The 24478-nt window shown below is 65.4% G+C and overlaps 3 protein-coding genes across 3 annotated transcripts; 1 reads left to right on the forward strand and 2 right to left on the reverse strand.

The window, feature by feature from the left end:
• The first annotated feature begins 297 nt into the window (after window positions 1-297).
• On the forward strand, window positions 298-6978 carry CHLRE_01g029450v5 (uncharacterized protein). The gene is made up of 15 exons (XM_043058613.1): window positions 298-566; window positions 661-846; window positions 1353-1547; window positions 1891-2028; window positions 2349-2498; window positions 3063-3179; window positions 3485-3583; window positions 3852-4189; window positions 4537-4673; window positions 4938-5069; window positions 5240-5347; window positions 5501-5634; window positions 5867-5951; window positions 6138-6205; window positions 6394-6978. Exons 1-15 carry the CDS (start codon window positions 510-512, stop codon window positions 6544-6546), a joined length of 2097 nt encoding a protein of 698 aa, XP_042928527.1. The 5' UTR covers window positions 298-509; the 3' UTR covers window positions 6547-6978.
• A 231-nt stretch (window positions 6979-7209) lies between these two features.
• CHLRE_01g029500v5 (uncharacterized protein) lies at window positions 7210-15607 on the reverse strand. The gene is made up of 12 exons (XM_001689985.2): window positions 15371-15607; window positions 14920-15105; window positions 14555-14618; window positions 13710-14291; window positions 13305-13547; window positions 12947-13108; window positions 12538-12701; window positions 12153-12225; window positions 10600-11942; window positions 10276-10406; window positions 9347-10062; window positions 7210-9156 (listed from the first exon to the last, which is right to left on the reverse strand). Exons 1-12 carry the CDS (start codon window positions 15376-15378, stop codon window positions 8302-8304), a joined length of 4527 nt encoding a protein of 1508 aa, XP_001690037.2. The 5' UTR covers window positions 15379-15607; the 3' UTR covers window positions 7210-8301.
• A 2215-nt stretch (window positions 15608-17822) lies between these two features.
• Window positions 17823-24417, reverse strand: CHLRE_01g029550v5 (uncharacterized protein). Its single transcript, XM_043058614.1, has 5 exons — window positions 24178-24417; window positions 23562-24054; window positions 21964-23371; window positions 19685-21781; window positions 17823-19464 (listed from the first exon to the last, which is right to left on the reverse strand). The coding sequence occupies exons 2-5, from the start codon at window positions 24042-24044 to the stop codon at window positions 19331-19333; spliced, it is 4122 nt and encodes a 1373-aa protein (XP_042928528.1). The 5' UTR covers window positions 24045-24054; window positions 24178-24417; the 3' UTR covers window positions 17823-19330.
• Window positions 24418-24478: the final 61 nt, after the last annotated feature.

A 24478-nucleotide genomic window follows, 5' to 3' on the forward strand; every position in this document is an offset into this window, starting at 1 on the left:
CGTGATGGGTGAACCGCTTCGTGCAGCCCTGGCGCTGGCGGGACCTTGGCAGCAGCGCCACAGCACTGGCCTAGTTGTCTTGGCCTGCACGGCCCAGGTGTAGGAGCAGATTGCGTGTGCGCATGAATTACCCGAGCTAGCACACGCCAGCAACATGTGCAAGAGATGGCATGTTTGCGGGGGCCCTTTGGACGTGTGCCGTGCGTGGTGCGTGGGCGTGCCGATGGGCATCGCCGATGCACAGGACCGCCCGCCGACAAGCAAATTGCAATATACAAATTAGCAACTTGTTGTAGATTGGCACGCGTTAGGCTAGTTCTGCTAAAGCTAGGCTTGAGTTGGCACTTGGCGCGCCAAACAAGGGCGAACTCTGGTCTCCCGCTGCTTGCCATTCTATATTACGAAGATATACGTAATCCTATCAACCAACCTTTCCAGGAACAACGCTAGACCGACGTAGCTCGATCTTTGGCATTTGAGTTTGCGGCCCTCGCGCCTCCTCGGCAGCCATGGCCGAAGGCGTGCAGGCGTTCGGAGAGATCTGGCTTGGTGGCCGCGGTGGAGTGGTGAGCAGCGCTCAGACTGGCGCGCTGTCGTCGGCGCACTTGAGCGAGCACTGGCGCGCCAACGCGAAATCCCAATCCGGTTTGCTACTCGCAGGCTTCGGGAGTCCTGAAGCTTGCTCCTACCGGGCTGACATGGCGTCGGAAGCAGGGCAGCAAGCTGGTTGAGGTGAAGAAGGACGAAATTGAAGCCTTGTCCTGGACTAAAGTCCCGCGGGGCTGCCAGCTGAGCGTTCGGCGAAAGGGCGGCCCCACCGTGAACTTCCTGGGGTTCAGGGACAAGGTGCGCTGCGTTAACGGCGCTGCCGGGGGGCCGAGCGGGTGCAGGGGGCTTGGCCGGGTCCGGCACGCGGGGCCTGCAATGCCGGCCGGCCGGGGCCTGGACCGACGCGGGGCGGCAACCCAACAGCTGGTAGCTGCATGAGCTGTGCGGTGGTGCACCAATTGGCTCAGTCGCCATGGGGAGTAGTCGGCAGCCCGGCAGCTTCAGAGACGCTTGGCACCACGCCGCTTGGACTTGGCAGCCTGCTGCACCCCTTCTTCCCTGTCTCCCGCCGCTCCTTTAGTAGCCGTATTCCCTTGTCCGTTGTTGCCCTGTATCAACTGCACAACCGCCTCTGCACCTCCCTGCGCCGCTTGGTTCATCTACCCTACTTGGTGCTCCCCTTCCTTGACAATACGCAACCACTCCCGCGACCTGTGGGCTGGGTCCCGGGCCTTGGGCTAGTTGGCATCTGCATAAGCTACCCCCCTGCGCCCCCCCCCCCACCACACAAACACACTCTTCAGGATCTGGACACGCTGCAGCAGTACTCCCGAACCACGCTGGCGCTGCCTGAGGGCGTGAGCGAGGGCGCGCTGTCCACCAGCGGCCACAACTGGGGCGGCGTGCAGCTGCGCGGCGCCAGCCTGGCCTTCCTGGTGGGCGGCAAGGTGGCGTTCGAGCTGCCGCTACCGGACGTGTGCACGGCGCAGCAGACCAAGGTGGGCGGGCGGCGTGTGGGGTGGGGTGGATGGAGGGGAGGGAGGGAGAAGAGGGGGGGAGGAGTGGGGCGTTGGAACTGAGGAGAGGAAGATGGGAAAGGAGAATGCCAAGACCGTGTATGGCCGTATGGGCCGTGGTGTGGGTTTGCGGAACGTTGTAGTGTAAAGCACAGGGACGGGAAAGAGCGGGCTGCGTTGTGGGTGGGCGTGTATGTGCGTGCGTGGGAGTGAGCGCGCGCGTGCGTGTGTTGCAAAGCGTAGGGGTCGGTGGGCAGCGAACTGCGGCGTTCACGCGTCTGAGCCTGCGCCCTGCGCCCCGCCCCGCTCCGCCCCTCACCTGCAGGACGACGTGATGCTTGAGCTGCACGTGGACGACACGGGCGGCGAGGTGGCGGAGGACATGCTCACGGAGCTGGCCTTCTACGTGCCGCCCGGCAATGAGGACTTCCCGGCGCAGGGCGAGGAGGTGCCCCCGGCCAAGGTGGGGCCGGGCCGTGTGGGGTGGGGGTGGGGGGCGAGGGGTGGCGTGTGTGTGAGTGTGTGGTGGGGTGGATGGCACGGGGTGATGGTGGTTAGGTTATTCCAATCCCAATGTAAACCATTGCCAATGCCGGGGGTGAGAGCGACTTGAGGGGTGTATGTGTGGGGGTGTGGGGGCATGATTGGCAGCTGGGCGGGCGGCCAGCAGTCGGGGGAAATGCTTACACCTGTCGGGGCGCGATGCCCTATGGATTTGTCAACACGCCATGGAGGCATGTCGAGCGGCATTGCCCCGCCTCCCTCCCTCCCTCCTCTCCCCAGGTCATGCTGGACGCGCTGCTGCCGCACGCGGACACGGAGGCCGCGGCGGCGGACGAGCCGGTGTGTGTGTTCAGCGAGGTGGGCATTGTGGCGCCCCGCGGCCGCTTCGAAGTGGAGATGCACCTGGGCTACCTGCAGCTGGGAGGACAGGTGAGGGGGAGGAGGGAGGAGGGAGGGCAGGGTAGGGAGGAGGGAGGGAGGATGGGAGGAAGAGGGAGGAGGGGGGAGGAAGGAGGAGGGAGGAGGGAGGGAGGAAAGCGGAGGGGGGGAGGAGGGGAGGGAGGAGGGAGGAGGGGAGAGGGGAAGATGAGTGCCGGGCTGGGGTCGGAGATCGGGGTTGCGTGTGTAGGCCGTGCATGGGAATGTTGGGAAGATGGCGGGGGGGTTTGCAAGGTTGGGACTGAAGCAGTAGAGCGGTGGCGGGGGTGCGGGCAAAAGGGAAGCAGCAATGGCGGAGGAGTAGGTGGCGACATGCGGAGGGGGCAGGAAGTCTCGGGGGCGCTAGGATGCGAGGTGTTTTGCGCGGCAAAGCGTGAGCAGGGGTCAACGTCATTTGTTGCGGGAGAAGCGGCACGGGCATTTTCAACGTTCAAGCAGGGCGTGCAGGCGGGATGCCGGGGGCCGCGGGAAGGCATTGTTGCGCATACCGCACCACAAATGCGCCCCCGCTATCCCATCACGATTCCGATCCCGCCACCCCTCACAACCCTGCAGTCCCAAGACTTCAAGGTGCGCTACGCCTCCATCCAGCGCATCTTCATCCTGCCCAAACACAACACGCCGCACACGCTGGTGGTCATCTCGCTGGACCCGCCCATCCGCAAGGGCCAGGTGCGTGTGGCGGGCAAGGAGTAGGACGGGAGAGAGCGAGAGCGGGCGAACGGGGCTGCACCGGTCAAACCGGTTCGCGGCACATGCAACAGCGCGCATGCCGTCAACATCATACACTTGTGTGCCATGTGGCTGCTACCGGCCTCGCGAGCTCCGCTCTGAACCGGTCAGGCGCCCCCCCGCCTTCAGCACCCACTCCGCTTCCTCGCCTACCCAAGCCAACCCGACCTCTTCCCCCAAGATTGCCTACCGTCTACCATTTCCTTAGCTAATCATGAATGTAACTCCCCCGCTCCCCCCTTCAGACCTACTATGCTCACCTGCTGTGTCAATTCCCCACCGACGACGATATCAGCGTGGAGCTGGACATCACCGAGGAGGCGCTGGCGGCAAAGAACGAGAAGGTGGGGCGCATGGGGAGGGCAGGAGGCGGAGAAAGTCCGTGTGAGCGCGCCGGGGCTGTCTAGTTCTCCGTGCTGTGAAGGCTGTCCTACCGCATCTGGCACCCGCCTCCTGAACTCACCTCCTTGCCGTCGCTGTTGTCGCCCCGCCCAAACTGCTGCTGACGTGTCCGATTGCGTTGACTACTACATGCACCCCATCACCCCACCCCACCACCCCCTTGCCGCCCCACCCGCCCACTCACCGCTCTCTCGCCCGCCCCACCCACAGAACGGCGGCAAGCTGTCCGCCGACATGACCGGCCCGGTGTGGGAGGTGTTTGCCAAGCTGCTGCGCGGCCTGTCGGGCGCGCGGATCACGCGGCCGGGCCACTTCAAGAACGCGGCCGGCGACGGCGTGTCGGTGCGCTGCTCCTATAAGGCCGATGACGGCCAGCTATATCCCCTGGATCGCGGCTTCTTCTACGTGCACAAGCCGCCGCTGCTCATCCCTGACAACGACATTGAGAGCGTGGAGTTTGCGCGGCAGGGCAGCGGCGCCGTGTCCAGCACCGTGCGCACGTTTGACCTGGTGGTACGGCTCAAGGGCGGCGCGGAGCACCAGTTCAGGTGGGAGCTGGGGTGGGGGTAGGGGTGGGGTAGGGGTAGGGGTGAGGTGGGGAAGGGGGCAGGAGGAGGTGGAGGAAGAGGAGGAGGAGGGAGGAGGGGGAGGAGGAGGCAGCGGGCAGGTGGGTTAGCGGGTGAAGGTGGTGGCGCCGTGGCGCATTGGGGATGGTGGGTGGGGGAGGACGCGCTGGGTGCGCTGGGTGCGGCTTGGGTCGCTGGGAGCCGTGCTCTTGGCCGCTTGCACGGAGAGTTGAGCGTGGCGACGTGACTGGACGTGTACACGGCGCGGCGCACACCACCACTCACGCCGCTTGCACGCACTCGGCTGGTGCGCCACCCCGCCGCCACAGGAACATCCAGCGCAGCGAGTGGGGCAACCTGTTTGAGTTCATCCGCGCCAAGAAGATCCCCATCGAGAACTTCGGCTCGGCGCAGCACGGCCCCGGCGGCGCCAAGCCTGGCATGGAGGACGACGACATGGACCCAGGTGGGTGCGGGCGTATGTGTGTATGTGTGTGTATGTGTGTTTGTGGGTGGTGTTGTTGGTGGTGGTGTCGGATAGTTGGGTTGTTTGGGTGTTATGCATATGCGCGCTTGCGGCTGTAAGCGTGGGTAGGGCTGCGGTGTGCCGTCGCCCGCATGCTCTCACATGTGCCGCAAGCGGGCCTGCAGCCTTCCTGCTCGCTGTTTCTGCTTTTCACCGCGTTGCTCGCTCACCTTGCACCTACTGACCCGGATGTCGGCGCTGCAGGCATCCGGCGCGCGGCGGCGGAGGCGGACGACGACGAGGACGACGAGGATGAGGACTTCGAGGCCAGCGGCGGCACTGACAGCAGTGAGGACATTGACGAGGAGGACGATGCCGAGATGATTGACGAGGAGGGTGAGCCAGGGGAGGGAGGGTGGGCGGAGGCGGGTCATTTGGGGCGGGTGTGCGGTGTTCGGGAGGCAGGAGGACACGGGGTGCATCGGTGGGGGCGGCTGTGTGATGCGGCGCGCCTTCCAATGCTGCTAGCCTAGAGCTCTAAGCGAAAGGAACCCCGGCATTGACAGGTGTGGCGGTGGACGCCATCAAGAAGAAGCGCAAGAAGGGCGACGCGGACGGCGGCGAGGAGGGCGAGGCGGCGGCGGCGCCTCCTCCCAAGAAGAAGCCGGCCAAGGGTCAGTGAGCAGCTGCTGTGCTGATGTGCGCGGACCGGCACTGGGATGAGAGCCGTGCACTCGGGCGACCCTGATGAATACGCCTGTCGTTGCTTGCATTCGGCAGTGTTGGCACCTACCTAAGCCGTTTCATGTGCGTGTCCCGCACGACAGAGAAACCTGCAACTTCGCCGTCTGGTGCCGACGCGGCTCCGGGCAGCGGTGGCAAGGGCAAGAAGGGCAAGAAGGCGGCAGCTACGGAGGAGGGCGAGGGCGGCGCCAAGCCTAAGAAGGAGCGCAAGAAGAAGGTGTGGGCGGGCGGGCGTGTGGGCGGGCGCATGCAGGACGCGCCGAGAGGAAGGCCGCTGGAGGTCCATGCACCACAAGTCAAGTGTGTGCTGCGCTTCCTGCGTCCCGCGATCCCGGCCCTTCCCGAGCCGTTTGTCATTCGCCGTACCGCCACCCTGGCTTCCTTCCTTCCGCCCCACCTGCCAGCACTTCGCCCCCCCAACTGCCTGGACCCCCACCCCCACTCTACAGGACCCCAACGCGCCCAAGAAGAACCTGTCCGCCTTCATGTACTTCAGCAACTCCAACCGCGACAAGGTCAAGGCCGAGAACCCGGGTGAGCGCCGCGTGCTGGGGGCGATCGCAGCATCTCGGCAGCTGCTGCTCGCAACTCTCGCTTTGTGCTCCAGCGATGGCCCCCGCTGCATGTTGTTGTTAGTGCTGTAATTGTAGCGGCTGCTCCACGGCCCCACTCCAGTGGTATGCACCTGAAAGGACCTGTCATCCTTGCGGTTCCATGCAGGCATTGCGTTTGGCGAGGTGGGCAAGCTGCTGGGAGAGCGCTGGAAGGCGATGAGCGCCGAGGAGAAGGTGCGTGCGTATGCGTGTGGGGGCCTGCGCGTGTGTGCGTAGGGAGGTGCTCGGCTTGCTCTGTTTGTGGACGGACTAGCAGCTGGCGGGCCTTCTCATGGTATGACTTGCGCCCGTTGCAAGCATTTCTACGGTTTGTTAACACCTGCTCACGTTCTGTCCTATCCCGTGTAATGCAAACCACGCAGGCTCCCTACGACGAGATGGCCGCCAAGGACAAGGTGCGGTACGCTGACGCCATGAAGGCCTACAAGGCGTCCGGGGCGGCGGGCGGCGGCGAGGCGGCGGCGGCGGCCGACGACGGAGACGACGACGCCGGGGATGCGGCCGACGACGAGTAGACCGGGGCAGTGGCGTACCGGTCGTATGGCGGCAGTAGGCTCCCGGTGGGACCAGTGGCCCCGCAAGGGAGGGGTAGTGAGGTGCAAAGCCCAGTCATGGCTCTTGTGCAGGCGTATGTGGTGTGGGGCGCGCGTGGCGTGTCAGCGGGTGCAAGTGCTTGCAAGCAGGTGCAGGAGTAGGAGAGCGGCTGGCTGCGAGGCGGAGGGTTGTAAATTTGTGATCCTGGTGGGTTTGGTGGTTTTGGTGGGTTTGGCTGGGACATGAGGTGGGGAGCTGTTTAGATTGCCATGGGGAGCCAAGGGAGGACGTCACGACAACGCACTCAACAGGGTGGAAAGCGCCACTGCGCACCCAGGCAAAAGCAAGGCACGGGCCGCAGGATGACCATGATCAGGCATGCTTTCAGACATGATGTGTAAGCGGTGCCGCAACACACTCGTCAGGCGGGAGCTGACAGCACGACAGCCGTGCGGACGTGAGGGCAGTTGAAGGGCAAGGGCAAACTGCACGGTAGTCCGTCGAAGGCTCGGGGCCGCCGACGCCAACAGCACCGCTAAGGCGAGCGTCCAGTTGGTGTTGCCGTGTTGGTAGCGTTCACTGTGCGCCGCAAAGCTGGGTAAGGCCAGCGGCAAACGCAACAGCGGTGGCCGACGCAGCTTCCCCAGCAGACAAACTGAACGACTTACAGTGCCCTCCACACTGTCGGCTTGTTAAAGAAACACACCTCCACACGCGGAGCCCACCCTCCGCAGCGGTTTGTCACTGTCACTGTCACTGTCGCATCAGTCGAAGCAGTTCGTTCGCTTCATCAGTGCTATGCATGCTCACCACAAAACGATCAGGAGTTGCAAAAGCAGGGGATGCTGCAACCTCACTGAATGCATGTAAGGCAAACCCACAACTTTCTCTTGCTCTCTCCTTCCGCAAGCGCACATTCGACGGCATCACCATTCCTAGCCCTTGGCATAGTAGCTCTCTTGACGCACAAATTAAATCAGATACTGGTTGTGCATTGAGATGGAGCACCATCCCTGCACGGCACCTATCTTATTCCCCGCCACCTGCCCCACTGGATCCCCCACGGAATTCCTCGTTGGATGTCCACGTCACCGGGTCAGGGTCAAGGCGGTCAGGGCGGTCAGGTCAGGGCGGTCCAGTCACCTGCGGCCCGCTTAAAAGCGGCCAGCCTTGCCCCGCCTGTCCAACCGGGCCCCACCTCGCACACATGAACGAAACACTGAAAGCCTACCACACCCCCCTAGCAACGTAGGGCAATGCCAACAAACCAAGGAACGCGGTCCTCCTTAGCAGCACGCCAGTGCGCCCGGCTTGCTGATGATTGCGTCCAACTGAACGTAAAGTGCACGGCTTACGGCCAACGGATGGCCACTCTTTATGCGAATCAAATGCGTAAACAACCCCACGGCTCTCACCTCCGCCCGAATCTCAAACGGCTGGGCTAACAGCTCAAACGTTCAACATCATGCGCTCCAGCATCAAGCGCATTTACAACAAACATCCCACTTACCGTACGGAGGACGAACCTCCGTATGCGAGGCTCAGGCCGCAAAACCTGGCTACAAGCTTTGCGCTCCCAGCCCTCGTCGCTCCTCTGTGCTCGCACCCTGCTCACGTTTCTTCGCAGGACCAGCCCTCACAGTCCCCATTTGCGAAAGGCATACATTAAGGTCAAAGCGGACAAAAAAACCTGAAAGTACGTGTCTCACCATTAAGCTAAATCAATCTCGCGTGCGCTACCCGACCATCATGTCCAGCGCGGCTGCCTCTTCCCCTGCCTCGCCCATCGCCCCGCCACACAGCTGCTGCTCGGAGCCACCACGCGCGCGACCGGGTCCCGCGTCCATCATATCGGCGCCGCCGCCACCGCAGCCTGTGTAACCGCCGTCGGCAGTGGTGTGCCCTACGCCACCGCCGCCACCGCCTAATGCACCATAGCCGATTCCGCCGGCGCCCAGCCCGACCGCCCCATAGCAGCCCGACGACGAGGTCGCGAAGACGGCCAGGCGCTGCGGCAGCGAGGCGCCCGGCGACGACGCGGCCGTCAGCGCCGTGAGGCCGGTGGTGGTGGTGCCTGCTGTGCCGCACGACTCGCTCTCCGCCTCGCTGCTGATCAAGCCGGCGTGCAGCCCGCCGCCACCGCCGCACATGGACCCGCCACCGCCGGCGCCGGCGCCGCTGGCCATGCCGCCGAGGCCGCTGCCGCTCATGCGGCACTGCACCTTGGCTGCAGCGTCCGCGGGCTGCGAGGCGGCGTCCGAGTCGCCCGGCAGGACGCAGAGCTCGGGCAGGGCGATGTCCACTGCGCTGACGAAGGCACTGCCAAACCCGCGGCCGCTGCTCGAGTCCAAGCCGCCCGGCGCCTTGGCCGCCGCCGCGGCACTTGTTGCCGCCGCGCCGACCGACACGCCGGCCTCCCCTGGAGCTGCTGCTGTGGACGCAGTGGCGGCAGAGCTTGTGCCCGGCGCCTTGGTGTTGCCTTGGCTGGCGCTGGGCCTGCCACTGCCCACCAGGCGCAGCGAGCGCATCGCCTCCGCCACCGCCAGGTCCGTCTCCTGCTGCACGGCCATCTGCTGAAGCAGCGGCTCCACCTGCGTGCGTGCAGGCGAGAGGCAGTGGGCGCGAAGAGCCAACAGCGCCGGGCGGATATGGCAGGCAGGCAAAGAGGGAACGGCGCGAAGCCCAAGACCAAGCGGGATTGCACGCAAGAGGCTGGCGCTCGACCGGAAGCGCGCAGCCCCATTCCACTCATTGGCAAGGGCGCAGTTGCCTAATACGCACCTGTGGGTTGGCCTTGGCGAGTTTGTGAAGCGACTCGATGCTGGCCACAAACGCCGTCACCTGTGTGCGCGCGCGCACGTTGACCGACCACGCCGGCTGCGACGCCCTGCCACTGCCTCCCGCGCTGCCGCTGCTGCCGTCCCCGCCCGGCACCATCCCCGCAAAGCCCAGGCTGTCGCCCGGCCCCTTGACCGCCACGATCAGGTGGCCGGTCTGCGTGGCGCCGCGCGATAGCATGCCCAGGCTGCTGCTGCTGGGCTCCCGGTGCATGCGGCCCATGTTGGAGCTGTTGGGGCCGCCGCCGCCGCCGTGCCCTGTGGAGCGCGGCGCCGCCGTGAAGCCGTACACGGACGGCGACGGGCAGCCGCCGCCCAAGTGACCGCTGTTGGGACCGGGCAGGAGGGAAGGGCTGCTGGCTCCGCCGCCTGTGGCGGCGGCGGCCGCCGACATGGCCGCTGCCGCGGCCCCGATGGCGTGCGAGGCGGCGTTGCCGCCGTGCGTGCTGCGGTCGCCTCCGCCACCGCCACCGCCTCCACCGCCTCCACCGCCGCCGCCACCACCGCCTCCGCCGCCTGCGCCTCCGCCTCCGCCGCCTGTGAAGTTGAGAAGGCCGGTGGACAGGCGCTCCAGCTGCGGCACGGCACCGCTGGTGCCTGGCAGGCGTATGTTGAGGAAGTCGCTGGGGTCGTCCAGGTCGGACTCGGGGTCGGACAAGCCTGCAGGCAGCGGCCAGGAGGAGCAGGCCAGGCGTTACAAGAGTGTAAGACGGGTGCTGATTGGAAGCGCAACTGGAGTCAACATAATATCTGTGATAGCGGGTGTGCGTGGCACAGCTACTCAGAATTGGATAAGCTCGTGAGGACAACCCAGATGCCGGCGGGTAAGCAGCATTGCAAGCGGCGCTGGCGCCGAGCTGGCGACGGACGTACCCTCGATGATGGGCTTGTGCGGGCAGCGCGCGTCCGGGCCGTCCTGTTGCAGATCGTGGTAGATCTCCACCTCGCCGGCAGTGATGAGGTAGATGCGGTCCAGCGGGTCACCCGCGTGGATGATCTGCGTCCTGTTCACCGCGGCGGCAGGGGCAAGCGGTTCATGGCGCTGGTCAGGAAAAGGATGAAGATACGGCAGTATGGGACGAGCAAACAGGGTCATGCAATGCTTGTAGTGGCTGATTTGGGTACGCGCAACAGGGTTGCTGTGAAGCACTACAGGCCGCCAGCCATGGATGCTGATGTGCTCGTGACGCGACTCACTTGACTGCGAAGGTGACCTCGCTAAATATGCTCTCCATCAGCACCGCCGCGCTGCCGGTGGCGTCGCACGTCTTGCTAATGGCTGCACTCAGCTCCTCGTCCGTCACGCTGCGCCGCAGCTCCCATGCCTCACAGGAGGACCGCCGGACATACCCAGCAGCCGCCCCAGACGCGCCGCCGCTTGTGCCGCCTCCTGCGCCACTGGCACCCGCAGCACCGGGCCCTGTCACGCCCACCATGGCAGCCGCCGCCGCGGCAGCGGCCGCGGCCGCCGCTGCGCTGTGCCCTGCCCCCAGCGAGCCCGCGCTCCCAACGCTGCCCTCCGCAATGCCCCACATGCCGTACAACGTATGGTAGCCGTACATGCCCGTACCAGACATGGTCTGGCGGCCGAACATGAGGCCGTTGGTTGAGGGGTTGCCCAACGACATGTTGCTGTCCGAGGTGCGCGGCACCGGCGGCGCCGCCGCCGTTACCGGCGGCGCCGCCGCAGCTGAGGACATGCGCCAAGGCCCGTCGCCGGCCGGCACGCGCGGCGCCCCTGCCGCCGGCGCGCCCACCAGCGCGGCCAGGGCCGCCGCTGTGGTCTCCGGCGCCGGCGGCAGCGGCACGCCGGTTGCCGACTCCTGTGTGGACATGAGCCGCGGGGACGACTGCACAGTGCCCGCAGCCGCCGCCGTCCAGGGATCCCCGGGCGTGTCCTCAAGCATGGGGCTGCAGGCGCCGCTGCTGCTCGGGGGCGGCGCGCCGCGCTTGCCGCCCACAACGGCACCGTCGCCGCGCCGCGCCGCGCTCATAAGCTCGGGGAACTCCGTCTGCATGGCCGCCGCCGTCGATGATGACGCCACCGCCGACACCGGGAAGCCGCCGCCGCCGCCGCCGCCTGCTCCTGTGGCCGCGGCCGCAGCTGCGCCGATGGCGGCATCACCAAAGCCCGGCATGTGCGCCGAGCCGGCGCTCCTGCTGCTCGTGGACACGTGCACGCCCCACTGCCGCAAGTGGCCCGTGCCGGCGTTGCCGTCCAGGCGGTAATGGTTGTGCGCGCCCACCTTGCGGCTGGAGGAGGTCCACTCGGGCCGCGGCGCCGGCGGCGGCATCAGAGCCTGTGTCTGTGATTGCTGCTGCTGCGCCGCCACCTGCTCTGGGAGTGCTAGCTGCGGCATGCTACTGCTGTGCTGGTGCAGGTGCAGCGAGTTGGGGGCGTGGTGGTTGTGGTGGTGAGCCCCGCCCAGACCGTGGCCAATGCCCATGCCATGCTGTTGCGCGTGGACGGCGGCCTGCGCGTCCAGCTGCATGCGCGCCGCCATCACCAGCGGAGAGGTGGTGCGGAGCGGCGCCAGGCCCTACGCAGGTGCGAAAACCGGTGCGCGGGAGGGGGGGTGCGGCATTGAGTGTTTTGGTACCGCGAGCAACGCCGCTCAAGAAACGGTCAACGCCCAGAATGCACACCACGAAAGGTGCGCAAGCGGCCAAGGTAACAGTGTAAAGCTGCCAGGGACGCTAAGCGCACGCTTGCGCCGCTCAGCCGCGGGAACCAGCACGCACGCACGCACCTGCGCCGTGGTCCAGGGGTGGTTGACCGCCTGGTGCACCGTCATGCGCGTGCGCGGGTCCTTGTCTAGCAGCCTGCAGTCGCACCAGGTAGGGGTCCAGGCGTTGCGAGGTGAGGTGAGGTGAAGCTGCTGAGTGCGGGCGCACAGACACACAGACACACACACACACACACACACACACACACACACACACACACACACACACACACACACACACACACACACGCACGCACGCACGCACCGGCACCGTAGTACATAGGCTGCTGCCATGGGTACGGTGACATACCGTTGTACCGTATGGTACACACGTGCGTGCTTGTCTGCCTCTCCCTCGTTCTCCCTGCTCCCACGTGTACTGAAGGCCCGCGGCGACCCGAGAACTTACCTGCTGATGAAGTCAGTCATCTGGGCGGAGATGCGCGGCTGCGCGGGCAAGGCCAGCTGCGCGCTGCGGATGTTCTCATACACCACGAAGGGCGCGCTGCCCTTGAAGGGCAGCTCACCAAACACCCACATGTACAGGCACACGCCCAGCGCCCACATGTCCAGCTGCGGGCGGCGCGCGCACAGGAGCAGCGGGGAGGGGGCAGCGAGATCTTAAAATTGCGGGTCCGACCGAAAAACCCACATTCAACATTGCTTGCAAAAAGCTGCCGTGCAGGCACGCTTTCGTGCATATGGCGGCGGCGCTACCTGCTAGCAATCCTCAGCACACATGTTGTGAGCCAACACGGACACAGGACAACGTGTGTTTTGTATGGCTTAGGCATCCTCCGCTGCAGTATGCCGCCTACCTCGAAGCTGGAGCGGTAGCCTGACACCAGGCTCTCGGGCGAGCGAAAGCCGGGCGTGCAGCTCATGGGCACGTGCGCGCCGCGGCCCTCCTCGCCCATGACACGGGCGTGGAACACCGCCGAGCCGAAGTCCAGGATGCGCACCACGCCCGTCAGCGAGTCCTGCAACACCCACAGGCATTGCCACCGTACGGTACATTGGCGTCAGCACTCAGCCGGCACACGGTGCCCGTGCGAATCAGCTGCACATCCGTGTGGCTGTTGGTCTGCTGTTCGCCCGCCTCCCTGCACCGGCGTTTGCGCGGCCGCCTGCAAGCCAGGCCCCGCGCCCCGCCAACCCACGCCCATGTGCGGCTACCTGGATGAAGTTGGCGGGCTTCAGGTCGCCGTGCACCACGCTGTGGCAGTGCAGGTACTCCAGGCCGCACAGCACGTCGCGGCAGTGGCGCCACACCACCTGCTCCGGCACGGGCTTCCAGCGGCCCGGCGCCACCTGCGGCGGCTGCAGCGTGGCGCCCTCCACGTAGCCCATGACCAGCAGCAGGCAGTCGGAGGCGGGGTCGTCAATCACCTCCAGCAGCTGGACCACGTTGGGGTGAGACTGCAGGAGTAAAGAACGGAGCAGAGGGAAGGAGAAGGAGCGGTGAGGTCGGGGAGGGCCGGCAAGCGGAGCTCATCACGCGTGGGCCGGACGAGCGCATGCAGAATAATGCCGCAAAATAAATTATAAGGCGAGAGTCATACGGTAGTTGTAACTTCTTACCAGGCGCTTGAGGATCGCGATCTCGCGCACAAAATCTTCGGCGCTCTCTGACGGCCCGCCCGGCGCGCCTCCTGGCCCGCTGTTGCCGCAGCCCGCCCCCACGCCTCCTGGCACCGCACCGCCTGACGCCAGGCCCCCATTGCCCGGGTTGCAGCCGGAGGCGCGGCCCCAAGCCGCGTGCGTGGAGCTGGACGCCCGGCGCAGGAAGGCCGATGGCGTCATGGCGCGCCACCCCCGGGCCACGCCTCCGCCTGCGCTGTGCACCGATCCCGACGGAGCCGTGTTCACACTGCCGCAGTTGCCGAGCGCGCCCGCACCCGGGCCAGCGCCCGCGCCGCCTGCGGCGGTGCCGGGCAGTCCCAGGGAGGCGCTGCCGAGGCGGCCGTCGTAGCTGCGCGCGCCGTCGCGGCTTGCGTGAGAGAGCGGGTGGCCGCCAGCGCCGCAGTGGCTCTTGCGCACGGCCTTGATGGCCACCAGCTTCTTGGAGCGCAGGTTGAATGCCAGCTTGACCTGGCCGCTAGTGCCGGAGCCCAGGTGCTTGATGACGATGTAGGTGCGGTTGATGAGGATGGTCATGCCCGCCTGCGGAGGGAGGCGCAGGCAGGTGGTGGGTCAGGTGCCGGGTGGGTTGTGTGTGTGGGTGGCGGTGCGGCGGGCGGGCGCAGGCAGGTTGCTTGGTTTGTTTGGCGGGTGTGTGGCGTTGCGTTGGTTGCCGTGGTCGCGGTGCTTGCGTGGATCTGGAGAGGCGAGAGCATAAGGCTGCTGCATGCAGCTGGCCGGCAACGCCTGCGCGAAGCGAAAGTAGACCAGGCGTTGCCGTGCGTACAGCAAACTGCAAATCCTACCTTGCACACCGACAGGCGCTCGGTGGTCGTGATGTTGAGGGCCGAGCACATGTCGATGGAGGTCCTGCACAGGCACCGCCGGCGGGTTTGAATGCGCAGGCGTTCAGTGGTCCAAGCCCAAGCCCCGCAGCCAGCTGGAATGCCACGTAGGCAACGTGCGCGCAAAAAAGCCCGCTGCCTGCAGTGCTTACAGAGCCAGCCCCGTGCCCTGTGCTTATGTCCATCCACCTGACAAGCATGTCCCCTCCGCTCTCGCATTGGTTCAGAGGTAACCCCTCTGCTCTCGCCCCTCTCTGCTTGCAGCGCAAGTGACGTCGGCCCGGTCGACCTCACCCCGTGTGATACTTCCAGCCCAACTTGCGCACCTGCTTTTCCGAGCCTCATGCCATTGCTCAATGGAAGTTCTTTCCTTGCGCTCATGCTGCACTGACCGCCTCTTGCAGTGAGACTTGGACGCACTGTGGTGTGGAGTGCCAGCATCTTCTGCAACACCTGGTGCTTCCACGCTGCCATCAAGGGTGCGTTTCTTCGCTGCCTTCAAGAATTTCAGCCTGCGAGTGGGTTGTAAGCGGACCAGGACGGCTCAGCTCGCACAGAGTTACAGTCGCTTTCTTGCAGCGTGTAGGGCACTATTCGCGCCGCACTGCCTCGTAATCCATTCCAATACCTCGTCCACCTAGCTGCAGTGCATCTCCCTCTCCCAGGCAGGGCGCTGGCGATAGTCCATGGCGCAGCATCAACTTCTTTCACCTAAACCACCGTTGCAGGCACAGGAAAGCAGCCGTACCTAGCAAAGGACCATTATTCTGCGCTTACCACTTCATGCCTTCAACTGCAAGCGTCCAGCGTAATAATCCTCCTTTGCGCCTCAAGCTTAGTCCCGCCTGTTGGCCATCCTGGTCTTCCCGTTCATTTCCTCAAGTAGCCCGCCAGGGATTCAGCCCTTGACCTGGGCTCAGCAAGCTAAGGCAGACGCTCGGCAAGAATCGGTGCGGGTTCGGGCTTGTGGCGCTGTAGCCTACGTACCACTGCTATATTTTGCGCTGTTTAAAAAGTTGCGCGATGGCCAAGCACGAAGAACATGGCCTCGTATGCCTGGGCGCCATGTGTCCATGGCGCATGCCCAAGGTATGTTCAGCCCACCCCCGCGGCCGCCCCCAGTTGCCCCTGCCCCCCCCCCCCTTGCGGCTGCTGGTGCCTACCACCATCCAGCGTTTCCCCAAGCTGCCGACAGACTCGCTCCCACCCAATGCACCAACGCTGCAAAAGTACCGTGCCATCCCGTATATACTGACCGTATGGCTTCGTGGGGTTGGCCGCGACAACTATTACCGACGGTGCTTGACAATCGGAAACCGAGAAAGCAAGCGAGCACACCGTTACAGAGGCCTGGAGGCTGTCACATCAGAACAGCGAGCAAAAGCAGCGACAGCAGCTGCACGGTACCTTTGACGAGATAACCGCGCGTAAGAAGTAAGTGGCGGAAACGCCAGTGGGGACGGCAGCGTGGGCGCGGGAGGCGAGGGTGTGCCCGAATCAATACTGGCGCAAACCGCGAGTGTCACGTATTGGTATCCTCACTACCTCCCTGCTGTCGGCAACAGGGTGCTCAGGGCTTTGCCATGAAACTTTCCGTGCGCTGCGCCTGCCCTAACGAGCTCCTTACACCTGGCCGCACGAAAACGTTCTGTGTGGCCATGAGGTTGCCTGTCACACAGCTGCCAATGAGGCGGCCAACAATGCCAGGCGACACAATACCCGTCACACTCACAGAAACACTTGCAAATGACTTGAGCATGACTTGAGCACCGCCCGCATATGTAGGTTTGACCTGCTTGCGGCCCACCAGGCCCATGGTTGTGCAGGGCCGCGACGGTACCGTATTGCAGGGCCGCAGCGCCAAGCCAGGCCCTCGCCGGCTCGCCCTCAGGGCACCCATGCTCGCCCTAGCCTTCGAAACCATGCCTGCTGCCTGCTGTCGTGTTATTCTGCAGGTTATGTACGTCTCCGCCACCTGTCCCTCCATTTGCGCATGCACTCTGACCACCTGTTGCAAATCAGCCAGGGAGGGTTACGCAGGCTTGGTGCAGGTGAATGCGAGGGCGTTAGCGAGGAGAGGTGAGCTGGGCGCATACCAGCAGGCGGCGTTGCTGCTGGAAGGCGGCGTAACTCCGCCCGCTTGCCCGCCCGCCCACCCGCTGTAGTAGGACAGTCGGCAAGAGACACATCAAGATGCCCCTGGGCGTGTTCGGCAGGGTTATATACCGAATGTGGCGTAGAACTAATTAACTAAAGCGTCCCGCCTCACTCGCCCGCCCGCCCGCCCGCCGCGCACCCAGACCGCAGCGTGCGTGCCCTGCAGCCAGAGGGCCACCCGCCCGCTGCCAGACGTTCCCCTCTTCCTTCCTGCCCCCCCCCCCGCCAAAAAGAGTTGTGCTGACGCGCCGCCCTCACTCTCCGGGCGCCCGACCAGGCAGTAGCCCCACTTGCACTGGTGGCATAGCATCAACGTGGGGGGATCGAAGATGCTTTAAGGAAACGATGGATGTGTTTGACCTGCGCCTAGTACAGGCGATAGTCAGAAGGCTGTTAGAGGGCAGCGCTGCACAAACCCGCGGGCAAACAGCTCCTCACATCACGAGCTGAGTCATTAAGGCCGGATCACCTGCCCCGTTCTGCCACCGCCGCCGCCGCCTGGTGCGGGCGAGGAGGGCTTGCGGCGATTACCGGCGTGGCGAGAGACATGGCACGCTGCAGCATGAGGACAAGATGTCCCGAGGAGCCGAAGCGGTCAAGCCGGCCTGCTGTCAGCCGCGGTCCGCTATCAGAGTGTCAGTCCGCTGGCGGAAGTGCCGTAAGCAGGGTCCCAAGCCTCCCAATAAAGGTCATTGCATAGTGCCAAGAGTCCAACCTGCTAAGCAGGGATTTGGCAGCCGTGTCATGATATTTGCAGCCTGACCGGCACGAACCGTGCCAGGTGCGGTCACCTACCATACCGTATCGTGACAGGCGGGGATCTGCTTCTCTGTGTCTATTGTCCCACCGTACGCCGCTCCCTATATACGCTGACCCCTTCGCAGGCCGGAATGCCGGATGCTGTCCAGCCTGCCCGGCCCAAGACCTGGAGAGGTCCTGAATTCACCCCTTGGCAATCGCGGAGAGCTTGCTGCCCAACCCCCCATGTTGGTGACGTAACAGAAGGGGACAATCGGAGTGCGCAAGCACGCAGAGCCCGCCGAAGGCTGCCATCCCATGCTGAAGCGGACAGTGCATTCCATCTTTACATGGATCGCCTAACATCGACACACGCCACCTGGATTTTTTTGGGTTGCGTCACGCAAGAAAATTCCCTCCGTGGGTTCAAAAATTGTATGTACATCGTCCCTGTGCGGCGGCTACGCCTATAACCATCAGCAAACCATCAGCAACCCCTAAAAAGGCAGCTATGCGCATGACACTTGCAGCCAAGGCCCTGGCTACACAACCGGCAACGTGTACAGGCAGCATGGTAGTGTGCACAGGATTGGGAGCGGCAATGCAGTACGGTACGGTAGTAGCATGGCATGCAAGCCCACGATGCAGTACCCACACATCGTGGCGCAGCAACGAGCAAGAATACGTACTCAGCCCTGGATGCTCATCCGGGTCGGGCGCCGGCGCATGCATGGCTCCCCTCAAAGCGCCTGACTCCATGGCCGCCAGTTCTCATATCCGCCCACGGCCTCATTGTCGGCCGGAACCGCGGTGGCTACTGGCAAGTGAAACGTCATTATTGGACACGTCCATTGCCGCATCCACCACGGCGAGCATACATACTAACTCCCCCACAGCAAACAACACTGAATAGCCCCACACTGAAGCAGCACCCCAAGGTCGCAGGGAAAGGAAAGAAAGGCACATCTCTAGCGCACAGGTGCCGCTTGTGGCGTCACTGGCATATGCGTATATGGTGGATGCTTTTGGAAGAGGCGCAGATGCACTGTGAAGGCTAGGGGCCTAAGGCGAAGCATTGCAGTTCTTTCGATCTACTCAACTAGAAGCCCGCATCAAGCTTGGGCAGCTAAAAGCTAAATGGGTTGCTTGAACTGTTGCGTCTGCACCCCCACGGGCCTCTAAGGATGAGCTCTGGGTGCAAAAGCGTTGGAGACTTGGCATATCCCCCAAACATGCCACCAAACACGCCGATAGGTGCTCGCGGCGAACCTGCCGCTGTAGCCTGTGTGCCATCAATCACTTATCTCTTGCCAACGCAGCAGTATGGCCAATTGTGTTTCGCCCTCTCTTGCTGTACACGACACGACGCGCCTCAACTGCAAACAAACGCTGTCGCCCTTGCAACTTATAAATGCACGAACTGAACTCGCGTGCCTCGCGCGAGACTAATACATCCTACGACCGAGAGTAACAGAAGAACCGGCAGGAACCTAAGTTGAAAACCTCCACCCTCCGCACGAGGCATTCTGTACAAGGCGCCAACAGTAGCAACCGCGCCGGCATCAATCCAGACCAACACGTGCACGGCGATGATAGATTCAAACCAACTAGTGCACGGCACTTGCCGATGCCTCGCCGGCTGCAGCAGGCGAGCGAAGGCGCAGCACCCATTTCCGCATCACGGCTATTGGTGTTTCGGTCGCGGCGCCGAGCAATGCGTCCATTGGCGGCCTCGGCGCTGGCCTCGCCGCTGTGCTTTGTAGAAAGGTCGGCCCCGCCGGTCCATGGATACATGGCCGCGGTGCACGTAGGTACGAGGGCCGCCCGCATGGTGGGGCCCATTCAGCCGTTGAACTGCGGGCCCGACGTGGACTGCAGCAGGCGCAACGCCGCCTGCAGCGTGTCGGGGTCCCATTGCATCATCATGTCCAGGTCGCCGCCGCCGAGCCCAGCCAGGGCGCCGGAGTCAGTGCACCCTGCAGGCGTCGCCACCCATGGCACAGGAAGCGAGAGTTAAGATCCCGAAAGTGCATGCTTCCGGCATGCTTCCAGCGCTACGGTCATGGGTAGGCTACGCGCACGGCAGGCCCAGGAGCACACACGTGAACACCGCACGCATTGTGTACCGGTACGCACACAAACGTACAAAGGCACAGGAGCAAAGGGCACCAGCGTACTCCTGTCTGTCGCACTTGCCTGTAGCCATACCGCCCAGGGAGGCGAGCTGCGCCTGCGGTGCCTGCATGCTGGGGTAGGTGCCATAACCCTGGGCGCTGCCTGGGATAGCACCCATGCCCGGCGTTTGGCCGTAAGCGTGCTGCTGTTGCTGCTGCTGTTGTTGTTGTTGCTGCTGCTGCTGCTGCTGCTGCTGCTGCTGCTGCTGCTGCTGCTGCTGCTGTTGTTGTTGTTGTTGTTGCTGCTGCTGCTGGTGTTGGTGGTGCGTCTGTAGGTGCTTCATGGATGAGAGATGGCCGAGCTGCGGGTGCCCTGAGCCACCGCCACCGCCACCGCCGCCAGCAGCGCCGCCAAGCATCGCGCCGGGCGTGGACGCAGACAAGCCGGCACCACTGGCGCCAGCCGCCGCTGCGGCCGCGGCCGCCGCCAGCTCGGCGCGAAGCGCCAGCGGGTTGGAGGGCGACGTGCGCGGCGTGGGCAACAGCCCGAAGCTGGCAAGGTCCATGGAGCCGGTGCGGTCGGCCATGGACGACAGCGCCAGCGTGTTGCTGCTGCGGCCGGTGAACGACTCCAGCAGCGACGCAAGCATGGAGCCGCTGGCGGCGCTGTCCGGGCGGCGCCCGCCGGCGCCGTGCTCGCCGCCGGCGCCGCCGCTGAGGCTGCTGAATGCTGCGGCGGCAGCCGCGCCCAGCAGGTCCGAGTCATCGCCAAACAGGTGTACCAGGGCAAAGGGGTTAAACTCAGGTCCAACGCCGGCGCCGGGCTCCGTTGCGGGCAGACCGCCGGCCGCGGCCGCCGCCGCGGCAGCGCGGTGGGCGTTGAAGGACGAGAACAGACTGGTCAGCAGGCGGCCTGACTGCGGGTCCAGGGTGGGCGCGCCCTGCCGGTTGGGCGCGGAAAGGCTGCGCGTGTACATGCGCATCTGCTCGACAGCACTGGCCGCCTCCAGACTTTGCAGGTCCGCGGACGCCGACGCGCCCTGCAGCGGTTGCTGGTGATGTTGGTGCTGGTGGTGCAGGTGCGCGTGCGCTGCGGCGCCGAGGCCGGACACCGTCTCCGACTCGGCGGTGGTGGGAAGGCTGCCGCCGGCGCTGGAGCCACGCGCCGCAACGGCTGCCACGGCCGAGATCGCCGCGGCCTCGGACGGCTGTTGGTGCTGATGGTGCGAAGGCGGCGCAAGCACGGCACCCGGCGCTAGGCTGGAGCTGGCGGCCCCCGCAACGGAGCAGAGCCCCGCAACCAGCCGCTGCGCCAGCTCCTGGTCAGCCGCGCTCGACGGCGCCGCCACCTCAGCATCCAGCCCCAGCCGCGCCTCTGTCGCCGCCGCCAGGGGCGATGAAAGCGACGGCGGCGTCGGCAGCGGCAGCGCCGAGGCGACGGCGGCGCGCAAGCCCTCGTCCGCCGCCGCCAGTGTGTGCAACAGTCGCGCCAGCGCGCCGTAGCGCTCCTGGCGCTCGGGCCCGCCCGAGCCCGGCGGGCCGTACATCAGGCCGGCGGCGCGCGCCAGCACCAGCAGCCCGCAGCGCAGCGGCTCCGACAGGCTCGCCCACTCCGCGACGTGCAGCTGCGCCGCCGCCAGCAGCACGGCCATGTCCGGCGTGCCGTCGGCGGAGCCCCCAGCGCCGGCGGCGGCGTCGCCGGAGGCGCTAGTGGTGCCGGCGGCGGTAGCGGCTCCGACGCCAGCGCCCAGCAGTAGCTCCGCCATCACGCCTGACAGCGTCAGCAGCAGTGAGTGCTCCTGCTGCAGCTGCTGCAGGCTGGCGGGGCCGCGGCCGCGCTGCGCCTCGGACACCGCCGCGGCGAAGGACGCCTCGTACTGCTGCAGCAGCGCCGCCGCGCCCGTGCCGGGGCCGGCACCGGGGCCAGCAGGGAGCGCGTCACTGCCGGCGCGCAGGGCGGAGGCGCTGGCGACGGTGGCGCTTGGGGAGCCGGGTGGCATGTGTGGGTGATGCTGAGGCTGGCCTTGGACGTGGTGGTGGTGGAGCTCCGGGCGGTGCGGATCGGGAAGGCCGTGCTCGTCGTGCGGGCCGGAGGGACTCGCCGTGTGAGGGCTGGTGCCCTTGGTGGGCGTGGAGGCGGTGGATGCAGGGTTGGTGCCAGCCGCGTGACCAGCCGTGCCTGCACACAGCAGCACACATTGGATGGGCAAAGTGCAGGAGCACATTGTCACGTGCAGGTGGCGACGAGAACAACAGCGGCGCGTGCGGACGTGCAATAGACACGGCCATGATGGTCGCAAGGCGCGCCAAGCAAGTGAACATGCGAACGCCTGTTGCGCCTGTGTGCCGACGCCTACTCACCAGCTGTGGACAGCTCTGCACCAGGGCGATGCTGCGCCAGGCGTGTTGCCGCAGTGGATAAATGCGCCTGGTACTGTTGTTGCTGTTGCATGTGCTGCAGCTGCTGTTGCTGCTGGTGTTGCTGCTGCTGCTGCTCCTGCCAAGCAGCGGCCGCCGCGAACTGCGCTGCTGCCGCCGCGGCATGCTGCTGATCCTGCTGCGGGTGCTGGCCCTGCTGCATCGCGCGCCCAAGCTCCTGCGCCGCTGCAGCCTGGAAGCCCAGCAGCTGCGCCGCGGCCGCCGCAGCGCCCTGCGCCTGCTGGTACTGTCGCCCCATGGCGGCCGCCGCCGCCGCTTGCACCTGGGCTTGCGCCTGCGCGTGTGCCTGCGCTGCCGCCGCCACGTTGATGCCCTGCAGTGGCCCTGGCGCCAGGCCACCCAGCTGCGCCGCCGCCGCAACAACGGACTGAGAATGCGCGGGCCCCGGTGCCCCGCCAAAGCGCGGAGAGCGATCCAGGTTGAATGACTGTGATGCACCCAGAACCGGACGGGACGGGCCTGCGCCAGAAAGCGGGCCTCCGGGGCCTCCGCCGGGCCCGCCCGGCCCCGACAACACGTGACCTGCGCCCAGCATTCCATGCGCCTGCTGCTGTTGCTGTTGCTGTTGCTGGTGGAAGTGTTGCTGCTGTTGCTGCTGCTGCTGGTGCGCCGCCAACGCCGCCGCGGCCGCGCCGTAGGGCGTGTTAAGGGCGTAGGGGTAGTAGGTGTCGGTGGTGGGTGAGGGACCGCTAATGCTCACGCGCCAGCGCGGCCCGGGCCCCGCCCCGGCCCCGGGTGCACCCACGCCCATGCCTACGCCGCCCATGCCGCCGCCGCCGCCAAAGCCAACGCCGTGCTGGCCATAGGCGGCCGCCATATCCATCGTCTCCTCCATCACGCCGGGGATGGGCGCGCCCATGCGGCGCGCCGAGTCCGTGACGTTGATACGGTAGCGCAGGTTGGCGGAGGCTGACCGCATGAACTGGGGCGGCCGCATGCCGTAAGCACCGGACACGTGGCCGAGCCCCCCGGGAGCAAGCTGGGCGCCGGCCGCGGCGCCTGCCGCGCCGGCCATGTGTGGGTGCCCCGGCGGGGGCGGCGGCGGGGGCTGGTTGGGCATCAGCAACATGGAGTGTCCATGTGGCAACATGCCCGCCGGCCCGCCCTCCGCGAGGAACGCACCCAGCGGCGTGCCCGCGTGTGCGTTGGACATGCTGCGCCGCGGTGGCGGTGGCGGGGGTGGTGGCGGCGGCGGCGGGCCCGGGCCGCCATGCCGCATCACGCCACCGTCACTGCCAAAGCCCTTTCGTGAGTTGCCTCCCAGAATGCCGGTCAGGGCCGCGCTGACAGCCGCCGCGGCCGCGTCCATGTCCACCACCAGGTCACAAACCTGCACTCGCACGTGTGCGTGCGTCGAAACAGCACAATTCGCCAGGTTACCGCACGGTTACCTCGTCGGCACCCGTCACCCTTGCGGCTGCCATTTGCATCAAGCCGTGGCCCGGCTCCGCCCCACCCCCCGCGAAGTATGCATGGGTTGCCGGGGAGTTGGACCGCCGCGCGGTCAACCCGGCGCGTACCTTTTCAGTTGGCGGACCCGCGCTCGAAGCCGCACCCGGGTTTCTGGCAGGCCCGCGCACGCCACCGCCGGCATCCACACCAGTATCGCCCGGCTCCAAGCTTCCTCCAGCAGCACCAGTTCCTGCTTCATGCTCGGGACTGGTGTGCTCGTGGAGCGAGACAGACTCGAGGCTGAGCGCAATGGACGCGAGCTCGGGCGAGAGCTGGTTTGGGGCTCCTGCTGCTGAGCCAACTTCATGGGATGCTTGCGAAGCATCATTTGCAGGGTCCTGCTGAGCCCGAGCAGCTCCCGCTTCGGACACGGCCAACCTTGCCGAAGGTGCACCAGCCTCGTCGCTCAGCCCGACTGCACACCCTGGCTGGCGCTCACTCTGTGCATCAGCATACTGCTCGTGCTCGGTGTGCATAACCGGCCGAGAGGGGGGCTCCGTAAGAGACGCTGAATGTGGCGCCTCTGAGCTCAACCTGACCTCGCCCTCCATGCTTCGGCACCTGCGTGTTGGAACGAATGGTTACAAATGACGGGCATTTGGCCTATTCGCCAGACAAGTTTGCCGAGGACAAATGGAGGCATTCCCCCCTGAACCTGCAGCCTTTCCGGCACGCTATTCTCACCGTTGCTAATCAGGCTTCCATACAGCACCCTTGAGCCAGTCAAGCAAGTGCAGCAGGCGTCCTAAAGGCGTCCTAAAGCACCGTCCCACTCGAGCACAAGGGCCTAACAACACATTGTGTACACAGGCACTCCAAACTTATGTTGTTATAATTCGGGGTGGTTGCTCTCAACCCTGGCGATCGGCCCCTTTGCAAGCCGACTCCGCCAGGCGCCGACTGAGGTTACTTCGCTTCAACCTTTTTAAGGAGCATGAGCGTTATTTATGTACTTAACCTGAACCCGAACCTGCACCATGGAGGT

This window comes from Chlamydomonas reinhardtii, chromosome 1 (assembly GCF_000002595.2).
Source record: "Chlamydomonas reinhardtii strain CC-503 cw92 mt+ chromosome 1, whole genome shotgun sequence".
NCBI lineage: Eukaryota > Viridiplantae > Chlorophyta > Chlorophyceae > Chlamydomonadales > Chlamydomonadaceae > Chlamydomonas > Chlamydomonas reinhardtii.